Genomic DNA, 22,520 nt, shown 5'->3' on the forward strand with positions numbered 1-22,520 from the left:
CCAACAACAGAACATGTTAAACATTAAAAAATGGAGAGAAAAGTATATTATATATTGTTGCCTGATTTTCAATGCTTCACAATGGCAAATGTTCTTAATAAGTTACATTCAAGGTATCTCATTTCATGAGGCAACCTGTTTATTTTTAAAAATACATTTTAATCTCTCCTCTTTTTTTATTTTTTGGTAATAAGCAGCTCTGATTTTCTTTGTGAATTAAACTGTATATAGAGACACATTGATTCAAAAATAAAACAAGAACTCATTTAGGCCATGCATGAAAGTTCTGAATGACCCCAGACAGTCCACCAAATAATAACTGTGTATTTACATTCTACTACTGCTCCATAGTCACCCATGTGTTATCTGGGGGATGGACACTGTGCATGTTAGTGGGCGCAATTCCACAGAGACAGAGTCTTAATCCATTGTAAAATAAAGGAATTTCAGTTACAGTTGGAGGAAAGTTCTTTCTTAAACAGGAGGTCAAAGTGCTGGAAGGAGCTCCTGTTTGCCAGTGATGTTAACTACACGTTCTGAATTTTTAAATTCAAAGATGGCAACTAGATTCTGCAGTTGGCTGATGAAACAGCTGTTAAGAGTTCATGAAGTGGAAGGTTGATTAGAGGCTAATGTAAAATATTCTGTCTAACAACATTTTGTTCTTTCTACTTGATTATAAAGTTCTCTTTGTCTCTGAAGAAGACAAACCCAAAGAAAGTCTTAGAAACTTCGACAGGGAAAGGAAAATATCATTTTAGGCAGTAGCAGGTTTTATAAATGGTGCAAAGATGTAAGCCGTCATCCTGCTCTATTTAAGCTAAAATGGGCAAATATCATAACACCTGTTCTCAAACACATCTGTGAGCCTCATTTTGAGAGGTCAAGCTTTATACTGACAATGCAGCAGGCAAAATTCCAGTCTTTACGTTTTACAGAACAGACAGGAAGACAAAATTTTGTATCAGGAATTTCAACAGTTCTAATAGAATTAAATATATTGATGGCTTGTTTGAGACATCTGAAATTCGTTTCTCGTGAATTAGGCCAAAATGAAACAGCCCATTATTCTGCTTTACAACTTTTTTCGGCTGTCCGTTAGAAATGTTATTTACGTTTAAGTACGTCAGAATGTCACTGGAAAGGAAGTTGCAGCATGTCATGGTTGGTGTGCATGTGTGGTGAGCGCTGTCTGCAGGCCAGTTCGAGTTTACTGTCAATTCTAAGCGAGGAACTTCGTGGGTGTGTTCAATTAGAAGTGATAGTGTTTGAAAACAGCAATTTATGTACATAATTTATGCTTTTGAGTTGTTTTGATGTTCAATGAACTTTTAGGTTGTGTTAGAACCTGGTTAGCATGGACCAGACTACAGGGCGCAACAACCCAGAAGACAGAAATCTTCAGCAAAAAGGTACTTTTGTATATTTAACAAGTAAAATACTCATAGGACACAGCCATTGAGAAGTTTCTAATAGGCTCGGCTAGCCAAGGTATTGTCTTCTCTTTATGAAAATGATTGTCCAGTTTGCTGTAGCTCACAGCCAGTCCCTACCCTGCACCAGATCAATCTATTCCACGTTTTACTTCCCTAAAATATTTTTTAATATTGGCCTATACTAAGCAACAGTTAATATTGTAGTGTTTCATATTTTAATCTTTGTGTCTTTAGATGGAAAAATGAGTCCATGGGGTAGGACTGTCTGAAAAAATACACCAGCAGTCGCGGCATATCACCATCTTAAGTTTGTGTTATAAAGCCAGGTTCACCAACTTCCAGTTTGTTGCACCTCTTTTGTTAGCTGAGCGTCACTCGTTTGTGAAGGCATACAATCCATGAAATTAGTAGATTGAAGATCGTGTTTAAGAATTATTTCACGATTCGTTTACAATGTACTCTTCTGAAAAAATAAGAAGTGATCGACTGAGTACAGAAAGTAAATTAATTTATGGCAGATATTTTAAATATGTACATTTGGTTCTCTTTGGTTGGCACGATGCTCTGTGTTCCTCGTAGCTGCAAAGTTACATCCATTAATACTCGTGACTTGGTAGCGTGGTGTTAGAAGATAGTTATGTCGTAATAAAATACAGATTACTATTTAAGTGACTGTGTATTTATTGTGTTGGCTTCTATTTTACTAACGCTTAAAAATGTCGGTTGAGAATTGGGTAAATATAAATTGTATGTGTGTAATCGGGTGCTGCATAAAATTCTCCATGTCTTGTGGAGTAGAAGATTCCAGAGTGTTGCAGTGTGCATTGTGTTAAAACAATATGAAACGTGTTATTATGAAGGGTTATTTCTGCTGTTAAACATTGAGTCACTGATTAGATTATAAAGATGCACACAACATTCTTGAATAGAAGTTAAAGTGAATAATACCGTTCTGCACTGGTGTCGACATGATGGAATTTAGTTACATTGATGTGTACTTACTTTTTGTGGAAGGAAAGATTAAGGTGAGTGAATCCAGATTCACAATTTTACTGTTTATTTTGTGATAGGCTTACGTTGAGGTGAAGGATGCTGCTATATGTAGGCCTACACAAAATCGCGTTTCGTGTTTGAAATTTACAGGAGGATTGTGTGCACAGAATTATCTCTGTTCCATCATAATCTGTATTTGGTCTTGAGATGTGAATTCAAGCAACACACTTCAAAATGTTTAATATAAGATTTGTATAAATTATTGAAATGTGAGAAGAGACTAGTAGGTTATACATAAATTCTCTTTCAAATGATAATTTTTTTAGAAAATTATGAATAAGATACTGCAGGCAGTGTAAATCATTCTGTGTAATAATTTTAAGTTGAGACAAGCATCAGTTTTTTTAAACTTATAAAGACAATGCAAATTTATCTGTGATGCTTAACTAAGCACCATGCTATGAAGACGTGGAGAAATTGAGGTATGTTTTCATTCCGTAATTGGCTAATGTGACACAGGTTTTTGTCAATACTAGGACTCAATCGTGACTTTAGTGTAACATCTTAGTAAGCTGATATTTGAGATCCTCAAGGAGAAGTTAGAGATTAAGTTGTACTTACATTATGCTGGAAGTTTTTCTGCGTATCACAAAACACAATTCAATTTTCAAGAGCACTTGAAAATCATCAGAAAACATCAGCAATCACCCATACAAAACAAGGCAAAATTATTGTTTTGTATACTTTAATCTTGAGGTTCCTAGAAATCAGACGGGAAGACAAATTATTTTGAACTGAAAGGTAGGAAGCATTTCCAAAATTTAGTCTCCTACTAACTTCCTCATGAGTATCATTTTGATTTGTGATTGTTTCCAAATATTTTAACTTTGTCGCACTTTCAAAGGATTCATTAGCCACCCTAAGACAATTCTGCCTGCTTGTCTGCTGATGAGATACAAACACAGACTTGGTTTTTTCTGAATTGACTTCTAGCCCCACCTGTCTACTAGCCTCTAGTAAAACTACTCTGTTCCTCTTTATTGTTTTTATATCATCTCCCAATAAATTAACATCATCAACATATGCCAGTAGCTGATGTGTCCCATTCAACTGCAAACCCTCATGCCTATCTTGGACTTTCCTGATGGTGTATTCTAATGCAAAGTTAAAGAGAGCAAGGGAGACAAAGCATCTCCCTGTTTTTGACAGTTCTTGATGGAAAATTACGCTGATAAATATTTACCTATAGGAATTTTGCTACAGGTTCATAGAGCGTTTTCCTTCCCCATTTAAGCATTAAAATCGCCCATGAGTAGCAACATGTCGTATTTCTGTATCTTCCAAGAAGTCTGTTCTAGGAGGTCATAGAATTCTTCTTTCCCTTCTTCTGCCTTATCTTCAGTAGGTGCATATGCTGATATTATTGAGATGCTTCTGAACTTCCCTCTTACCCGTAGCTTGCAGATCCTCTCGTTGACTGCCTCGAATTCCAGTATGCTCTTCCGCATTATCCTTTTTACTATGAACCCAGTTCCATATAGGCCAGTTCTCCTTTTAGGTCCACTATAGCAGTGGTATTCAACCTTTCTTGTTTACATACCCCCAGATATAATTTCTCTTCAACTTTGTACCCCCAAAGTCGGTGTCTAATTCAAGTTATACATAGTATATAATCTACACCTAAAATAAATTAAATAATTTACATTACTGATTATTCAGTGTTTATCATAAAATAAAATATATATTTTTTTAAATTTCACGTACCCCCTAAGATGTCTTCGCGTACCCTAGGTTGAATACCACTGGACTATAGAATAGGGCGTATTCTTGTTTATCTATCTGACCTCTTCCTTGCCATCGTATTTCTTGGAGTGCTACTACATCCAGTTTATATTTAACAATTTCGTTTCCTATTTCATTCATCTTTCCTGGTCTTAGCATGGTTCTCACGTTCTAAGTTGCTAGGGTTATATAATTTTTCCTTGTCCTATGTTCTATTCCTTGCCCATATCTCGATTTTCCAGTAGATCCATCCATCCATCCAAGGCTGTTGTCTTTGTTTCATAACAATCTGTGTTTTACAGGTGAGGTTGTTAACCTTACGCCCAACCCCTAACCTGGTGGACCAGGGTTTTTCTCTTTGTCACCAAACGAACAAACTTTTATTGTACCTTGCACATTCGTTGTTGACCCCCCCCCCCCCCCCCCCCCCCCCGACCATTCCTCTCTTTTTACGATCGCGCTGTCGTCTCTTTACGAAATGTGTTTCGGATCTGATGCGTCCACTTTGTTCCAGTACCGAACGTGATTATTTGACTCCCACCCAAATCGTACTGCAAACGAATTTTGCTTCCTTTCCTATATTCTGTGGATCGTTAACTTTGTAGTTGACATTAGAGCAAACCCAGGTTTTCCATTTATACAGAGTTTTGTGAACCGTACCATTTAGTTTTACGCAAAAACAGTTTTAGGCGCATTCGCAATTAAAAGTTGCAAAACATGCTCCCTTTATCTTCGCTGTCTGTCTGAAAGACCAAAGCAGTTTGTTATTCCGAAACATTCATATCTATCTACAATCCACACTGCTTTCCTGCCCAGAAGACAACATCGACATCTTCAAAGTTACGAGAAACTCGAGTTTTATTATTGCTTCAGGGGCCCATATAAGTTGTTATTTTGAGTTTGATTTAGAAACATAGATGATCACTTAATACTCCTGGCTTACATAATTACGTTTAATTACTTCCATACGAAAAATTTGTATGTACTTGTCGCGTATTCCAGTGTCTATGGTCCTAACTTGCTCTGCAGCCAGCAGCAGCATTTCGAGTCATCGTGCCTCAGGCCTGATTTGCCCTATTGCGTTACATTACCTTACGTTGTTCGACGTTCACGTGTTTGCTTGAAAATTGAGTGGCTGGCTGTAAAAGTTTTGATCACGTGACATAAGTTCACTATGTGCGCCTTTTGCAGCTTTACACATTACGAGACGAGAATCCAGTTCTTGCCAGGCTCGATCCGTTGTTTCCAGAGCAAAACGTTCATCTTTCTTTGCATAAGCTTCATTCATGACAATTATAGCACTAAACAATCAATTACACGTTTCATAAAAGATCCTGAGAGAATATTTACTTTATTACCCATTTTAGAACCTCAACTTACTGTACAGTTCACAGCATAGTTTGAATGCACAAAGTAGTTGATCTGACAGATCATCTTGATCAGCAGCAGAACTGAGACCAGAATTGACACAACATGACACACAGGCGTGTTTGTCTTGCTACCAAACGTCAGTGCCACCACAGTAAGAAGAAGGAAGATGAAATTTACTGCACATACCTTTGGAAAAAACATTAATACAATACTATACAATATAAGTGCAAACTGGTTACAAAGAAATACATTTGAGATTTACCTACCACAACTTTCAAGTATGAAGTATACTGATAATATGTTAATGGAGAAAGAGAATGAACTGCAATTAGGAACAGTAAAATTTTAGATTTTCAGGGATGTAAGTTCAGACAGTGATCTCCTGGGTTGCTGCACCATGCTGTCTTCCAGTTGTATACAAAGGTTTCAATCACATTGTATTTTAATATGGGTGACTTTTCCGTCATCCTGTTCTTATTACGGTATTTTGCCAGTACATATTCCTTCTGACTCCACCTGGTGCCACTTGTCAGAGCTGACAAGACCTGGATGTGTGTGTGTGATGTGACTACAAATCGCTCTTTTATGTATGAAGGCACACCTAGGATTGATGTTTCTAAACAACTTACAGCAAAAAGCATAACAGAAGTCAGTGGATGAAGTGCCATAGCTGCTTACAAATTAATAAAAATAAAGCAATATGTGAGCACTTTTACTGTGTCAGAGACAGCTGGACCATGTACACATTGTTGTGTGTTGTGACACACGGCTGATAAAGGTTAAAGTATTTTTATAACCCTTGAAAACACCAACTAAACATTAGAGTATCATGTCTAAGTTAATTATTAACCCTCTGAAGCTGAAGCTACTGTAAATAATATTTAGGAATTTAGTCTGTGCTAAAAAAAAACATTTTAATATTATAAACATCACCTGGTTAATGATGTTTAAGGAAGTAACAGCTGATTACACTGAAAATAATACAAAGGCAAGAAATACAAAGTGCAGTGTTACTGACCACTGTAGCAGATGGTACATATAAGTTGCCATCCAGCTTTAAATGGTTAATAGCATTCTTCTCTCTGTTGGTATTTTTATGGCTAGTCAGTGCGATTACAGATGGTTATTTAACCATTTTGTGAACTACAGATATCTTCTTATAAGGTTCTCCAGGTCCCACCTGACCCATTCTTGGGTTGTTGCCTCACTTACATCTAAGACACAGAGCAGCACTTTAGATAGTAGGTTCAGTTTCAGCATTTACAGGTCTAGAAGCTGCCACAAGTCAATCACTTTTTGAATTTGAATCTTGAACTGGATTGCCAGTTGGTGCAGCTCCTTGGTTGACGGTTCTGGCAAAAGAACAAAAGTAACCATTTCAGAACAGTATCCATAACAAAACTGGCACAAAATTTATTTTAATTTATAAGTTCTGATGCAAAAATTACAACACATTTGATTAGGTGCATGATAAAATCAGGTAAATAATACTGAAAATGCTTATTAAAAATTTAGACATTTACTGTTGTGTTTGCTTTCGAAAATTTTGTTTCAGCAATGCAATTGTAATTTGTCATTTCTGAATAAGTATTATTAAAGATAACAACAATGCAAAAATAGTGACAGTAGGGATTCTTGGCCATTGGGTCCAACAGAAAAACTATTCTGGCCCGAGGGAGGAAAATAGTTGGACCACCCTGCACTAAACCATACAATTCGCCCAATGAACACAATGCTTATTACAACCAAGGACGGACCTACACCTGCCGTATGACTTTAAAGCAACGTCTTTAAATGTTCCCATATAAAGGCCAATGCGTATACATTGTTTAATTATATTATATAAATTTACAAGCTGCTGTATTTACTTATATTGTTCAGTGGCATTAAGTGCATTCTCACTTGAGCAATAAATACGGTAGTCAGTCAGCAAGAGCTTGGTGAGACCTGAAATGAAGAACTGTAAAAGTCGTTCATATAAGATTGTAACCCGCGGTAAAATATTGATATTAACTTCTCCATCCAACTGACAACCAGGCCATTTCAACTTGGCTACTTCCAACACATGCAGACTGTGGTTTGCCAGCTAGATGCAAGTTCCTTTGTTTCTAACTCACGCAATAATCCTGAGTGATGGTATGTTCTCCATCATGGTTTGAACCCAAGGAATGTGCATTCATAATATTTAACCTTGTCCCTTTTCAGTTTATCATATAACTATAACATTGGCCACGCTGGATGCGTGACATCATCATATCATGAAAAACATTCATATATGAAACATGGGAACAAACCACTTTTAGTACTGTTTAGCATCTCGTATGAGTTGTACATTCAAAAATAATTTTAAAATTGTGAATCCCATTTGTTAAGAACATTTAGGCCACATAAACGCGAATACGTCTGCGGAATTTGGAACACATCAACATTAGTCAAGCTACGGTAGGTCATGTCTGCTGCTATGTTATCAACCCTCGTAAGTTGGTTCTAAAAGTTACATTCTTAAAGTCGTACACATTTACTGATACGTCTCTGGTATTCCGAGAAACACCTTTCAGAATCGCATATTGCCTAGTTTCGATCTGCACTTGGGTCCAGTTCACTTCGTGAAAACCATGAGACAATCATGAAGTGTTCATATTTACTATGCAAACATTTCTACTTTGTCCCTTACACCATATACTAAAGAAAGTTACTCCAAGGTTCATACAAAATGCCTCCTGATGCTATCAGCCATTTTATTGCTCAGTTTTGTACGGCAGTTGACATCACTCATGATGACACCAGAATCTTTATCATCTGTATTACATATAAGCCAGTTTGATGTTTGTGGGCAGCTGTGTTTGCTTTAGCTCCACATAGCATATTTAAATGTGTGCAGACATTGGGGAAAACACTGAGATTACATAATATATAGCTATGACTGATAATTTTCATTGCAGTTCTCACCTGTAAATTATTTTTGATTTGAAGATGGCTGTCTTCTGGGTTCTAGCACCATGTAGTCTGGTTGAAGTTTACCAACGTTTCAGAGGTCCTTGTCTTCATCATGAGCGAAGCAGCAAGGACTTCTGGACTACATTGTACTACAAACATTAAGACAATCACCTTCATACTCACCGCCTTGAAAACCTCAAAGTTAACTATATTAGTTTCTAATTATGGTATATGTGCTTGTGTCATACCATAAATATATGGAGATATGTGGAAAGGATCAGAAGGAAACATGGGAGAAATGAGGGCAGGAAATAAAGGTATGGAAGGGTTAAAGGAAGAAAGGTGGAGAAGAATGATATGGCAGACAAATAAGAAGGAAAGGGAGACAAGTATATGGGAGGTAGGAGAAATAAGCACAAAAAATAAAATTTGGTATGGACATTGTGACACTGGTGACTACTCCAAAATCAGAATTACAGTGACTAATGCCATGTCCAATAACAATCACTGCTCTGAAAACATAAAACAAATGAGATCCTGTCTTCATTACAGAGTTTTGTGATAGCGATGCCCTCTGATATGTGTTCACCATTGTTTATGTAATTTCAAGGTGCAAAATGCTCCTGAGAAGTCAACAGTTGCTGTGCTAGTCCTGAAATTTCCCACATAATGTGGAACTCGAATTTTCATTTTTGTGTTCATTTGATCCCACAATTACTCCAGTCATGAGGCAGCTGAATGGAGTGATCCCTTTTATTAATAACCCGCCATTCATTCTCAGCCTGTCAAAGTAATATTCCCTTACATTACTCCAAAATAATTTATGAATTTCCCATCTCGCTAAAGCCTGCTACCTGCTCCACCCACATCACTCTTGGAGAAATGTTTCTAGGATGACATCACAAACTGTAATTGGAACAGCCACTGCTTGTTTCCCACACGATTCAAAAATTGTTAAGATCCACTAGTGCATTTAAATTGTGTCCAAATAAAACTTCAAAACTTTGTTAAACTTGTAACTATGTATAAATTGTGCTGTCAATTTGAATGCTTAATTTCTTGTTTCCTGAAACACTCTCCCAAGAGGAATTTGACAGACCATTTCATATCTTCATAAAATGTTACAGAAACAGAACTGCAGAATGAAGTCAGATCTCATAAATTTGTTGCAATAAAGCACGAATATGCACTTCGTGCTCAGACACAGGAGAATAAGGAAGCTCACAGGACAGGAAAGAGAAATAAGCAAACTGCAGACACAGTGTATGTAGGTTTTTATTCTATTATTATACAAAGTTGAAGTGTACAGATGATATACAAATTATGAAATTTTATCAATTACCATGTTACTGAAAATGGCCGTCTTCTGGGTTATTGTGCCATGTACTCTGGTAGAAGTTTACCAATATTTCAGAGGTCTTTGGTGCCTCCATCATTAGGGCGGCCTCTGAAACGTCGGCAAACTTCTATCAGACTACACGGCGCAACAAACCAGAAGACGGCCACCTTCAGATTCACTGCCATGAAAACCTCAAATCCTACATATATACAACGTTACTGCACGTCTCTTCAGAACTGCAGCATCTTGCTTGGCATTTTGTTCCATTTACCCACAAAATGTTTTCGTAAATCTGAGTTAGAGATGAAGTTTTGCTTCTAAAGAACATGAGACTTTACTATAATATTTTGAATAACAATGGCTCTCAGGAATGAATGTTATCCAACATTTTGGCAAATATTTCAGTTGCCATTGTCACCCTCAATGATGCCATTTCAAAGTCAGCTGTAATTACGATACCTGCTCCAGGGTCTCGTCGTTTCTCCGTAGAAGATTTCAGGAGTACTAGTGGAAGTGGGGCGAATCACACTATCTGAGTCAATGCTGACACCGTAACTGTCTTTGAAAGTATTTGAATTGAGCGCGCTCTGTTCTCAATGACATCTGGTGACAGCGTACAAACAGTCAGGAGTTATTATGGCGGTTCGTGTTCGTACATGATGAAGTTAAAGGATTTTACGGTAAGTGTAACTTAAAGTTCGTTATTCTGAATATAAATGTTAACATTTGAAAGTACAAATATGTATGTCTATTCTTCTGAATATGCAGTTTTGTAAAATACTAGGTTCAGGCGAGAATAAATGTACTAAACTACACAACAAAATTGGAAATTGTGCAGAGGCAGGGTGGGCTTGTCACTCACTACTCTTAAATGCACACTTCAAAGACAAAGAAACCTCCCACATGGGAGGTGGCATGTAGCGCTCATGGATGGGACAAGAGGTCTGCACCGGGTATTGGTTGGGAAGCCTTTGGGTGACACTGGCCATTGTTTGTCTGGCTGGCGTGAACATGGTGAACATATTTTCACTGGGGTACCTGGTGGGTGCCTTTGTGTTGCTATGGCAAGGGGAGGAGGTATACCTGCAACCTGTGCGATACATCCGGAGGTGGTGGCTAACACTGTTGGGTTACAATGTGATAGTTATCATAATCAAAGTTGCACTCTATATCATTAACCCCGAGTTCCACGTAGAAGTGAAGAGCCATGCTTACAGGGCTGCACACATGTTTGGAATGACGTGCATCAGGAACGTTTCTGCTCCAGTCGGATCATTGCCCACGAATGAGTGTGAGTAGTGACATGCTTGAATTAAAGAACCCAGATGCTAAAAGAAATACAAACTTATCTCATTGATTGTTTTAAAAAACTATCTGTCATATCATATTAAATCTAGTATTTGTTGTTTTGTGCCTTCTCGAAGGTATCACCACCTTGTCGAAGGCAATCTGCCGGGTGAGGAGGCTTGCGTGCTCAAATGACCCTTAGGGCCATGCCGGCCTGAGCTTCGGCTCATGGTAGGGTCACCCAAGCCGGACAGGTCTAAGGAGATGCGCTAGACTAAGAGTGATACCCTGGTCCTCCAGGTTGGGGGTTGGGTGTAGGGCTAACAACCTTTCACCTTTAAAAAAAATATGTGTTACGAAAAAATCAACCAAGCCTCGGATCAGGACGGACTCTTTGGCACGACCACGGCAATTGAAAAAGGACATGAGATTTGGTACTTGGAACATTAGGAGCCTCTATAGGGCTGGGGCACTGAAATCAGTGTGTAGGGAATTAGGGAATTATAAGTTAGACTTAGTGGCAGTGCAGGAAGTGCGATGGGAGGGGGAGGGCACAATCCCAGTGGACAATTTTACATTTTTCTATGGAAAGGGGAATGACAATCATCAGCTAGGGACGGGTTTTTTTGTTCATAGCAGAATTAGGGTAGCAGTTAAGAGAGTAGAATTTGTTAGTGACAGGTTGTCTTACGTAATTTTGGAAGGACGTTGGTGCGACATCATTGTCCTTAATGTTCATGCCCCAACTGAAGACAAAAGCGATGATATCAAGGATAGCTTTTATGAAGAATTGGAATCAGTATTTGATACATTTGGCAAGTATCACATGAAAATTCTGCTAGGAGATTTCAATGCAAAAATTGGGAGAGGATATCTTCAAACCCACAATAGGCAGCGAGAGTAATGATAACGGTGTTAGAGCAGTAACCTTTGCTACGTCAAAAGATTTAATTGTAAAAAGTACAAAATTTCCACACCGTGATGTTCATAAATACACTTGGACTTCCCCAGATGGCAGAACACACAATCAAATAGATCATGTTTTAGTAGATAAGAAAAGGCAGACAAATGTAATTGATGTGAGATCATTCAGAGGAGCAGATTGCGACACTGATCATTATCTGGTGGTAGCAAAAGTGAGGGAGCGGCTTTCAGTGAGTAGACGAACTAAACAAAATTTTGACACAGAAAGATTTGATTTGAAAAAATTAAGTGAGGGAGAGGCAAAGGAACAATATCAAGTTGAAATTTCGAATAGGTTTCAAATTTTAGAGACAAATGAGGATAATGAAAGTGTGGACATCAACAGGGAGTGGGAAAATGTCAGAAACTGCATCAAAATTTCAGCAAAAGAGAAACTAGGATACTACAGGAGAAAGCAAAATAAACCGTGGTTTGATGAAGAATGTTCAAAATTAATAGATCGAAGGAAGCAAACAAAATTTCAATGGTTGCAGAACCCAAACAAAACAAATGCGGATAATCTATGTAACGTGAGACGTGAGGCTAGTAGAACCTTTAGGACTAAGAAAAGGGAATACCTGAAGGGCAAAATTGCTGAACTTGAGACAAATAATAAGGAAAAAAACATCAGAGACCTGTACAGAGGCATTAATAACTTTAAGAAAGGATATCAACCCCAGACCAATTTGGTAAAGGATGATAGTGGCAATTTGCTTGCAGATCCAATAAAAATTGTGAATAGGTGGAAAGATTTCTTTAGCGAGCTCTTAAATGTTCATGATACTGGTGATATTAGACAGATTAAAATGCATACAGCTGAACTGTTGGTGCCAGAACCTAGCTTAGATGAAGTGGAACTAGCCATTGGGAAGTTGAAAAGTTATAAATCTCCAGGAATTGATCAGATTCCGGCCGAATTAATTAAAGCAGGTGGCAAAGGGTTGCATATGAGGATCCATAAGCTTATTCAGTTAATTTGGGATAAGGAAGAGATGCCACAACAATGGAAGGAATCCATAATTATTCCTATTCATAAGAAGGGGGACAAGACTGAGTGTGGTAATTACCGAGGAATATCGCTGCTATCAACCTCATACAAAATTCTATCCAACATTCTTTTGGCAAGATTAACCCCATATGCGAATGAAATTATTGGGGATCATCAGTGTGGGTTCAGACGAAACAGATCAACGATTGATCAGATCTTTTGCATTCGTCAGATACTGGAGAAAAAATGGGAGTTCGGTGGGACCGTACATCAGTTATTTATAGATTTCAAAAAAGCCTATGACTCTGTGAAGAGAGAAGTGCTATATAATATTCTTATTGAATTTGGTATACCAAAGAAGCTAGTGGGTCTAATAAAAATGTGCTTAAATGAAACCTGTAGCAAAATTCGAGTAGGTAAATATGTATCTGAGACATTCCTCATCAAGAACGGTCTAAAACAAGGAGATGCTTTGTCTCCCTTGCTCTTTAACTTTGCGCTAGAATACGCCATCAGGAAGGTCCAAGGTAGGCAGGAGGGTTTGCAATTGAACGGGACACATCAGCTATTGGCATATGCTGATGATGTTAATTTATTGGGGGACGATATAAATACAATAAAGAGGAACGCAGAAGTTTTACTAGAGGCTGGTAGACAAGTGGGGCTGGAAGTAAATTCAGAAAAAACTAAGTACATGTTAGTATCTCGTCATCAGAAGACAGGCGGGCAAAATTATCTTAGGGTGGCTAATAAATCCTTTGAAAGGGTTACAAAGTTCAAATATTTGGGAACAACAATAACAAATCAAAATGATACTTGTGAGGAAGTTAGGAGGAGACTAAATTCCGAAAATGCTTGCTACTTCTCAGTCCAAAATATTTTGTCTTCCCGTCTGATTTCTAAGAACCTGAAAATTAAAGTATACAAAACAATAATCTTGCCTGTTGTTTTGTATGGGTGCGAAACATGGTCTCTCACTCAGAGGGAGGAACACAGATTGCAGGTGTTTGAGAATCGGGTGATGAGGAGGATATTTGGGCCTAAGAGGGAAGACGATGGGGCGTGGAGAAAACTGCACAATGACGAGCTTAAAAATCTGTACTGCTCCCCCAGTATTGTGAGGGTGATTAAGTCGAGAAGAGTGAAATGGGCGGGACATGTAGCGCGCATGGATGGGACAAGAGGTGTGCACCGGGTACTGGTTGGGAAACCTGAAGGGAAGAGACCGCTGGGGAGACCTAGACGTAGATGGGAGGATAATCTCAGGCGGGATCTATGGGAGATAGGAGTTGAAGGAGACTGGATTTTGTTGGCCCAGGACAGGGTCCGGTGGAGGGCTTTGGTTAATTCGGTGATGAACCTTCGGGTTCGGTAAGCCATCTAGTTAGTTAGTTAGTTTTATTTGTTGTTTTGTGAACATGGTGTTGATGCACAATGGCAGGTAACAGAGAAATTGAATTGATGTTAATGCAGCGCTTCGTCTCTCAGAAACAACGCTGCAACCACGTGTATCAAATTTGCTTACAAAGAAGCAGCAGCAGATGTCGCACTAACCAACAATTGTAATTTTATAACATTAGATTTAATAAATAAAATTCTATCTGCATTGGCTTTTACTCGTTTTTATATTGCAAACTATACCTCGTATGGTAGGTCCCTGTCACCACAGCATGGCCCGTCCTCAGGTTACGGATGGAGGAACAGCATCCAGTTCTGGTGGTTAGCCGCGAATATATTGAATTAGCAGTCGCAGACAGCCGACAAGTGGTGGTACTCCAGATTGGGAGCTGGGCGTGAGGCCAACAACATTTCGCTATCCTGTCACATAAAAATTCTGCTTGGAGATTTCAGTACAAAAATTGAGAGGATATTATCAAACCAACAATAAGCAACAAGAGTCCATATGAAATTAGTAATGACAATGGCGTTAGAGCAGCAAACGTTGCTAAATCAAAACATCTAATTGTAAACAGTAAAAAATGTTCACATCATGATATTCATAAAAATATTTGGACATCCCTATATGGTAGTACACACAATCAGATAGAATGTGCTTTAGCAGATAATAGAAGGCAGACAAATATAATTTATATGAGGTCATCCAGAGGAGCAGATTGTGACACTGACCATTATCTGGTAGTGGCAAAAGTGGGGGAGAGGCTCTCAGTAGATAGACAAATTAAGCAAAATTTCAACAGAGAAAGATTTGATTTAAGTCTTAACTGTCGGCTGAAGCATACGACCCATAAACGACACGACAGCTCAATCCATGAGCATGCCTACACGTACAACTAAACAGTCGTTCTTTTGCTCTCTTTTGTTCCACATTCTTCTCTCTATGCTCGCCGAGTACAGAAGTCAGGAATGTTGCAAGAAGAGAATATCGAACAAAATTAAAAGATTATGCAAACATCAATGTTAAAAGAGTACTTTGGCAAGAGATTTGTTCAGTTGTGCCAGTCTTTCTTTAGGTGAAATAGCGAGACGCATATCCGTATCTTGATAGGTTATACTTGGTCTCAGCAATAATAGAAGTTCATCAAAACTTTGTGTACTCGTGTGAAAATATGAAAAGAATTTTGCAGGATAATTCCGTAATGTTTCATACATAGTATGGAATTTTGCTTTGAACAGTCTCTCACTGTATAATGGAAGCACCCAGTAATTCCTTTTCCTCCTTTCCTTGAGGCGAATCACAAGTGCACATACTATAGCAGTTTCAACAAAATCCATGTTTGACAATCGTCTACTGTCTGCAAATGCTCTCACGAAATGAGAGGCAGAACGACTGAAAGGTCGTTCGTCTGCACGCTTTCATATAATTCGAAGGGCCAATGACAGTTGGTAGACAGAAAAGTCCGGGGTTGTCGGTAGAGGTAACCGACTGCCAGTCGTGTCGCTGTTGTGTCATAACAGTGTGCGCATCTCTATATGTTCTTAAGGGCTTTGTGCGAACGACGAAACAGTCGTCTGACTGTTTGTCTTACGTGTGCGGTAGCCCTTAATCTCTAACTTGTCCTTGAGGATCTCAAATATCAGCTTACTAAGATGTTACATTAAAGTCACGATCGAGTCCTAGTATTGACAAAAACCCGTGTTGCATTAGCCAATTATGGAATGAAAACATACCTCAATTTCTCCACGTCTTCATAGCATGGTGCTTAGTTAAGCATCACAGATAAATTTGCATTGTCTTTATAAGTTTAAAAAAACTGATGCTTGTCTCAACTTAAAATTATTACACAGAATGATTTACACTGCCTGCAGTATCTTATTCATAATTTTCTAAAAAAATTATCATTTGAGAGAGAATTGTTGTATAACCTACTAGTCTCTTCTCACATTTCAATAATTTATACAAATCTTATATTAAACATTTATAAGTGTGTTGCTTGAATTCACATCTCAAGACCAAATACAGATTATGATGGAACAGAGATAATTCTGTGCACATTATCCTCCTGTAAATTTCAAACACGAAACGCGATTTTGTATAGGCCCACATATAGCAGCATCCTTCACCTAAACATACGCCGATCACAAAATAAACAGAAAATAGTTAATCTGGATTAAAACTCGCCTTAATCCTTCCTTCCATAAAAAGTAATTACACATCAATGTAACTAAATTCTATCATTTCGACACCAGTGCAGAACGGTATTATTCACTTTAACTTCTATTCAAGAATGTTGTGTGCATCTTTATAATCTAATCAGTGACTCAATGTTTAACAGCAGAAATAACCCTTCATAATAACACTTTTCATATTGTTTTAACATAATGCACACTGCAAGATTCTGGAATCTTCTACTCCACAAGAGATGGAGAATTTTATGCAGCACGTGGTTGCGCAAACACAATTCATATTTACCCAATTCTCAACAGACATTTTTAGGCGTTCGTAAAATAGAAGTCAACGCAATAAATATACACAGTCACTTAAATAGTAATCTGTATCAGTTGCCACACTCTATTACAATGGAAATCATTCACACTGAACAATATCTATATTTTATTACTACATAAGTACCTTCCAACACCACGCTACGAAGTCACGAGTATTAACTACGAGGAACAAAGAACATCATGCCAACAAAACAGAACCAAATGCACATATTTAAAATATCTGCCATAAATTGGTTTACTTTCTCTACTCAGTCGATTACTTCTTATTTTTTCATAAGAGTACGTTGTAAACGAATCGTGAAATAATTCTTAAAAACGATCTTCAATCTACTAATTTCATGGACTGTATGCCTTTACACACGAGTGACGCTCAGCTAACAAAAGTGGTGCACAAAACTGGAAGTTGGTGAACCTGGCTGTATAATACAAACTGAAGATTGTAATATGCTGAATAAGTGCTCGTGTATTTTCTTCAGACAGTCCTACCCCATGGATTCATTTTTCCATCTAAAGACACAAAGATTAAAATATGAAACACTACACTCTTAACTGTTGCTTGGTATGGGAGTGAAATGTGGTCTGTCAGATTCAGGGGTTTTGCATGAAAATCTCCACAGTTGGTTTCCTTCCAGTATTATCAGGATGATGTAATCCAGGTTAAGGTTGGTGGGTCTCGTAGAATGCATGGGGAACATGATAAGTGCTTAGAAAAAATTGGTTATAAACCTTTGAGGCCTTTTAGGGCTTGGCACAGGTAGTAGTATATGCCAATATTAAAACCTATTTTAGGGAAATAAAACCTGGATTGGACTGATCTGGTGCAGGGTAGGGACTGGCTATGAGCTAAAGCAAACCAGACAATCATTTCCATAAAAAGAATATAATACCTTGACTAGCCGAGCCTATTATCAGCTTCTCAATGACTGTGCCCTATGGAGTATTTTAGTTGTTAAATATACAAAAGTACTTTTTTTTTACTATTTTCTTACAAATAAAAAACAATTGGACTCATATTTCCTTGGTTGTTGCCAATTTCAACCTCATACAAATGATATCCAACCTTGTATACAGTCTTCCTACCTTTAATATTACAAGGAATAGGTTAGTTAATGTCAACAATGGACGTGCTAAATCAGGGTTGAATGTGGTTTTGATGAGAATCTTCATGACTCGTCCCTTTTCTATTATAAACAGAATGTCTCTTAAAACTGGATACACTTGCCTGTTAACTATCACAACTAGAATTCATACATTTCACCATACAACACACTCAGTCATAATTTGTCAAATACAAATAAATGTTCACAATGCTTAATGCACTGCAACCTCAAACACCTCAAATTAACCTGACCCAAATTTTTAACTGCTTGCCTCAGTTTATTTATGAACTATTCATATAATATAATTTCTTAAAGTTGGTTCCAAAATTCTTTTATAGTCATAAATTTGATTGATTTATGAAGAGACATCTGCTCTGTTTAATAACTGGTATCCAAACATGTGTAAGTTTAAAAATCTTGGATGACCACAGCTTCTAAAACACCCTTCTCAGTTTCTCATTTGATTTAAAATTCAACACAACTCAATTGCAGATTTCAGTCAGTCACTTCTAGTTATGAGGTTTCACCCCTCAGAGAACATCTCTGATTGGCTGGCTTCTCACAATGTATACTTTTGACTGTTGAAATCAAGGAAAGCCCTGCACTTTTGCCTTTATCCATTTTCCTTTAAGTATAGTTTAGCCAGTCTGTCACAGTTGAATCAAATGGCAGGTCCAACTTGCATGCAATGATGCATCTATCTTATCAGGAGTAAAGGCAGTTAAACCAAAGTGAAACAGAACCTGTTAGCACAACAGTTTTTGTGCAGTTGAAGATGACTAAATGTGCTGCTCAAGAGGCAATATGTTTGTCAGGTCACAATGTCAAATTCGATACATACACATCGACTACTTGTACATGATACGAAGTATTGTTGTTGGCATATTACAAAGCTGCAAACACGAACAAGTTTATTCATTCCTCCTTTCCCTTTCTTCTTTTAGATGACTATTATTATTGTTTTATGCTATTTCTTATTAATTTTTTTATTCATTTATGCACTGGTACCCTAGGTGACTGCTTAACATGCCTAGTGGTTAAACTGGCTGTGAGAAGTATGTATTTTTTATTTGCATTGTGTTGTAAAAGTGTAGGAATTTCAGGCACAATATCATTATCACATTTTGTCAGTGAGTTTGCTTGTCACTGATAGTAATTTCTCTCTCTTCCTGATACCTGAGGTGAGACAGCAGTAGTCTTGAAATTTCATACTCACCAGCTAAATAATCTTAATTTTACTAGCCAGGTAGTATGAAGACAAGGACTGTAATACATCCTCGCATCCAAGTACAGACCAGCAGTGATTTGCATCCCAATGTAGAGGTACAGGACTACCCCCTACAGTTTTACTTGGTCATAAGAGGCTTCAAAATTAAGATGTCACACTATACATAATTTGCTCCAAAAAATAAGATTATATTAAAGATGTAAACTACGTAAGACAATACAAGACTGATACTTTCCTTCACATAGGTCTTTCATAATTGGACTTTACAGTATTTTCTGGGGTGAATTACATTCTGCCAAATACCATATAAGTATTTTGTAAACTGAACTTTCTTTGTAACTAAACATATTTGACATCTTGTTTTATGTAACACCAGTATTTTTTTGTCTTTTCAGATCCAAGGATGAAACAGAGACACCGTCTGCAACTCTGCCATATATACCTCCTGGAAAATGTTCTGCCCACAAAAGTGCTTTCTCACAGAGAAATTTAAAGTCCCAAAAATATGTACATACACTGAAGAAATTCTTAAATGGTTTGTATCTCAAGGCATGGGAGTAAGTGTGTTAAAGGAGATTAACTTTAAGTCATTCCATTCCACATTCCTCTTCAACCCCCCCCCCCTTCTTATATACAAACACATATATCTGAAAAAGAAACTACTCACGCTGTGTGGTATGATTCTTCATTGTCGGAATCTACATCTTCAATAACAGAATTACGATTGTAATTTAGGAACCATCTGATTGCCACAATGATCCATCTGAATGCCATAACCATCCATGGATATACCACAAAGATCCATCTAGCTATCTGTAAGAGAATGTCAATTGTTAGACAAGGTTCTAAAAGGGAAGAACACAAATGCCAACATTCCTGCAGTATTTATTTATTTTCAAATTTGTAACTACAGACTTCATCTAGCACCAGTTCTTAGAAATTTAACATCTTCATGGCATGAGATTAGGCACAGAGGCAAATTACCTTTACAATACTAAATCAAGACCTGGCAGTAAACAACTTAGTTTTCACAACTGGAAATATTTCTAGTTATGTCAACTACAAATAAATAATTATAACAGTGCTGAGAATATCCAATAGCAAAGAGAAACATAAGGGAGAATGGGAGTAAAAAGAATGGTACAGCAAGCTTCATAATTTGTTCTCTTCACTTAACACTGTTTAGGTGACAATCAAGAAAGGTGAGATGGTGAGACATGCAACATGTAAGAGAAAACTAGAAATGCATGCAAATTGTTAGTTACATAACCCCAAGGGAGGATGCAACGTTCAAGAAAGTAGCATAAATAGAATAACAACATTAAAAAGCATCTCACAGACACATAATAAAGATGTCAACTGGATTCAAATGCCAAAGGATGGCAACCCAAATCTGTAGAATGACGTTAGTTACAATTCTAAATGTCCAAATCATTGTTTACTGGTATTGCTTTTCTATCTGCTATATACCTACCATCAGATGTTTAAAAAATGTTCCAATTATTGTAATGGTCTTATACCATTGAATAACAGATGCACAAAACACCGTTATATTTCCAAAATTCCACGGGATACACCAGCACACCTGCAACACGAACACAGCATAGCTACCATTCCTGGGTGCATGATTGGGCAGTAGCTTGATAGTTGGTGACAGAGTCAGTTAACACGACTGTGCAAAAGCTGGAAGGGAAGCCAACAACTCAAAAAGCTCCTTCTTCCTCATCAAGGCTTGAAACTGGGTGGCCATCATTAAGAAACCATTAAGTAGTACACAAGACATAACCGAGGCTCAAACTGCCATTGTGAAAGAAGTACATGAAAGCATTTATAACAAACTATTAATCTGGTGGTACAAGAAATAATATACAATTGTAATAGTCGAACAGTGCCCAGTTAATGGTGACTCGTGGTTATCCCACTAGAGGTAAGAGTTCTCCTACCACTTATCTAGTCTGGCAAACACATTAGCTCCTACCTGTAATCACAGTCCCATCACACCACATACATGAGAAGAAGGGGACATGTGAATGGCTAAAGATTAATAAAGATAATTTCATATATCATACATGTGTCACTTCATCTCATTTGCCTGAATAAATATTTCACATCTTAAAAGGTTGCTGACACAATGACTTATGAATTATACAGTAACATAAATAAATAAAATAAAGCTGTCCCATTATATGCCATGTATGCTCTTGGGGGTATAGCTCCTCCTCATTCTTGACCTAGGCACTAGATGGGGTGAGTGGTCAGCATCATGCTCTGGCCACACTTTATCCCTGTGGAAGGACCTTGGTACCCATCAGATAGGAGGCTGGATGTGCCCCAGAACTGGTCTAGATGAAGAAGCTAGAGGAGAAATCCAGACACCCACAGTTCTTACGTCAATGTGGACACAGCAGTCGCATAAGGGCCTGTCATGTGGAAGAAGCATATGTTACGCAGCATGATACCAGTCATAATCATACCAAGTAACGGTGGGAGATGAATTAATGAAATAAGCCAACCAGCAAGATAGGCAAGTACAAAAAGTGTGGCAAGAGCAAACACTTTGCCCTGAGGCAGGACAGCATTTGGAATATTGTGAATGTGACACCCCAGAGCAGCAGTAGTATCAGGAGAAGTCACTACTCGTAAGGGAAGGTTCATCTGCGGACATAAATTTGCAGGAGCCAACCTCTTCCCTGTCCTCTTCAGAAGAGAGTGTCTGCAACACAGAGGAACTGGAGATAAACTTGATGAGATACTTTTTAAATAAGTCTCATTTGCAAATTTCTGTGATGGATGCAAAGTCTATCAGATAGGATATTTGGAAGGTCTCGGACCCCATTTGGGATGAAATGTTGAGACAATTTTAAACATCCTGCCAGGAATTGAATCTAGTCACCCCAGTTTCTAACAAAATATCTCCTAGAATCAAACCCTGTTAGAGTACCACATTGTGTCCACCACCAAGCATTGGCACTGAATAGGAGTAAGCAGTAAATTGAAAATTTTTAATTATTAATATATTGAAGTGCCATATGGTATGCAAAATATTGTAGTTAGGATCTTGAGGGCAAAAGAAAAGGCAGAACTGAAAAATGTATATCCATACTTGATACCTTTGTAATCATGCCATCTTATACAGCAGACCTCTGACAACATACTGACTGAGGGGTTTACCCCATAAAAGAGAGATACA

The 22,520-nt window shown here is 37.8% G+C and overlaps 1 protein-coding gene and 1 long non-coding RNA gene across 7 annotated transcripts; one reads left to right on the top strand and one right to left on the bottom strand.

The window, feature by feature from the left end:
• Positions 1-1,121: 1,121 nt before the first annotated feature.
• LOC110835872 (uncharacterized) lies at positions 1,122-19,901 on the top strand. 4 transcript variants are annotated; one of them, XR_002545063.2, is made up of 4 exons: positions 1,122-1,242; positions 1,336-1,412; positions 1,671-2,461; positions 19,726-19,880. It is a non-coding gene; the product is annotated as an uncharacterized LOC110835872 (long non-coding RNA). The 4 variants fall into 4 exon arrangements; XR_015536413.1 differs by lacking the exon at positions 1,671-2,461; XR_015536412.1 differs by lacking the exons at positions 1,336-1,412; positions 1,671-2,461 and having other exon boundaries at positions 19,726-19,901.
• LOC110835867 (uncharacterized) lies at positions 5,544-20,909 on the bottom strand. 3 transcript variants are annotated; one of them, XM_087353558.1, is made up of 4 exons: positions 20,805-20,909; positions 19,998-20,143; positions 14,738-14,914; positions 5,544-6,934 (listed from the first exon to the last, which is right to left on the bottom strand). In XM_087353558.1, exons 1-4 carry the CDS (start codon positions 20,805-20,807, stop codon positions 6,868-6,870), a joined length of 393 nt encoding a protein of 130 aa, XP_087209684.1. In that variant the 5' UTR covers positions 20,808-20,909; the 3' UTR covers positions 5,544-6,867. The 3 variants fall into 3 exon arrangements, 1 of the variants encoding a protein (XP_087209684.1); XR_015536411.1 differs by lacking the exons at positions 5,544-6,934; positions 19,998-20,143; positions 20,805-20,909 and adding exons at positions 9,777-11,164; positions 17,127-17,264; XR_015536410.1 differs by lacking the exons at positions 5,544-6,934; positions 19,998-20,143; positions 20,805-20,909 and adding exons at positions 9,777-11,186; positions 17,127-17,264.
• Positions 20,910-22,520: the final 1,611 nt, after the last annotated feature.

Source organism: Zootermopsis nevadensis, unplaced genomic scaffold (assembly GCF_977971745.1).
Source record: "Zootermopsis nevadensis isolate Lab colony 2312 unplaced genomic scaffold, Znev_1.0 Znev_ptg000022l, whole genome shotgun sequence".
NCBI lineage: Eukaryota > Metazoa > Arthropoda > Insecta > Blattodea > Termopsidae > Zootermopsis > Zootermopsis nevadensis.

Coding starts and splice junctions, on each gene's coding strand:
- LOC110835867 (XM_087353558.1), bottom strand. Junction 14,915..19,997: donor GAAGAATCATACCACACAGC/GTGAGTAGTTTC, acceptor TTTATGTGACAG/GATAGCGAAATGTTGTTGGC. Junction 6,935..14,737: donor ACAGGGACCTACCATACGAG/GTATAGTTTGCA, acceptor TTCTTTTGCCAG/AACCGTCAACCAAGGAGCTG.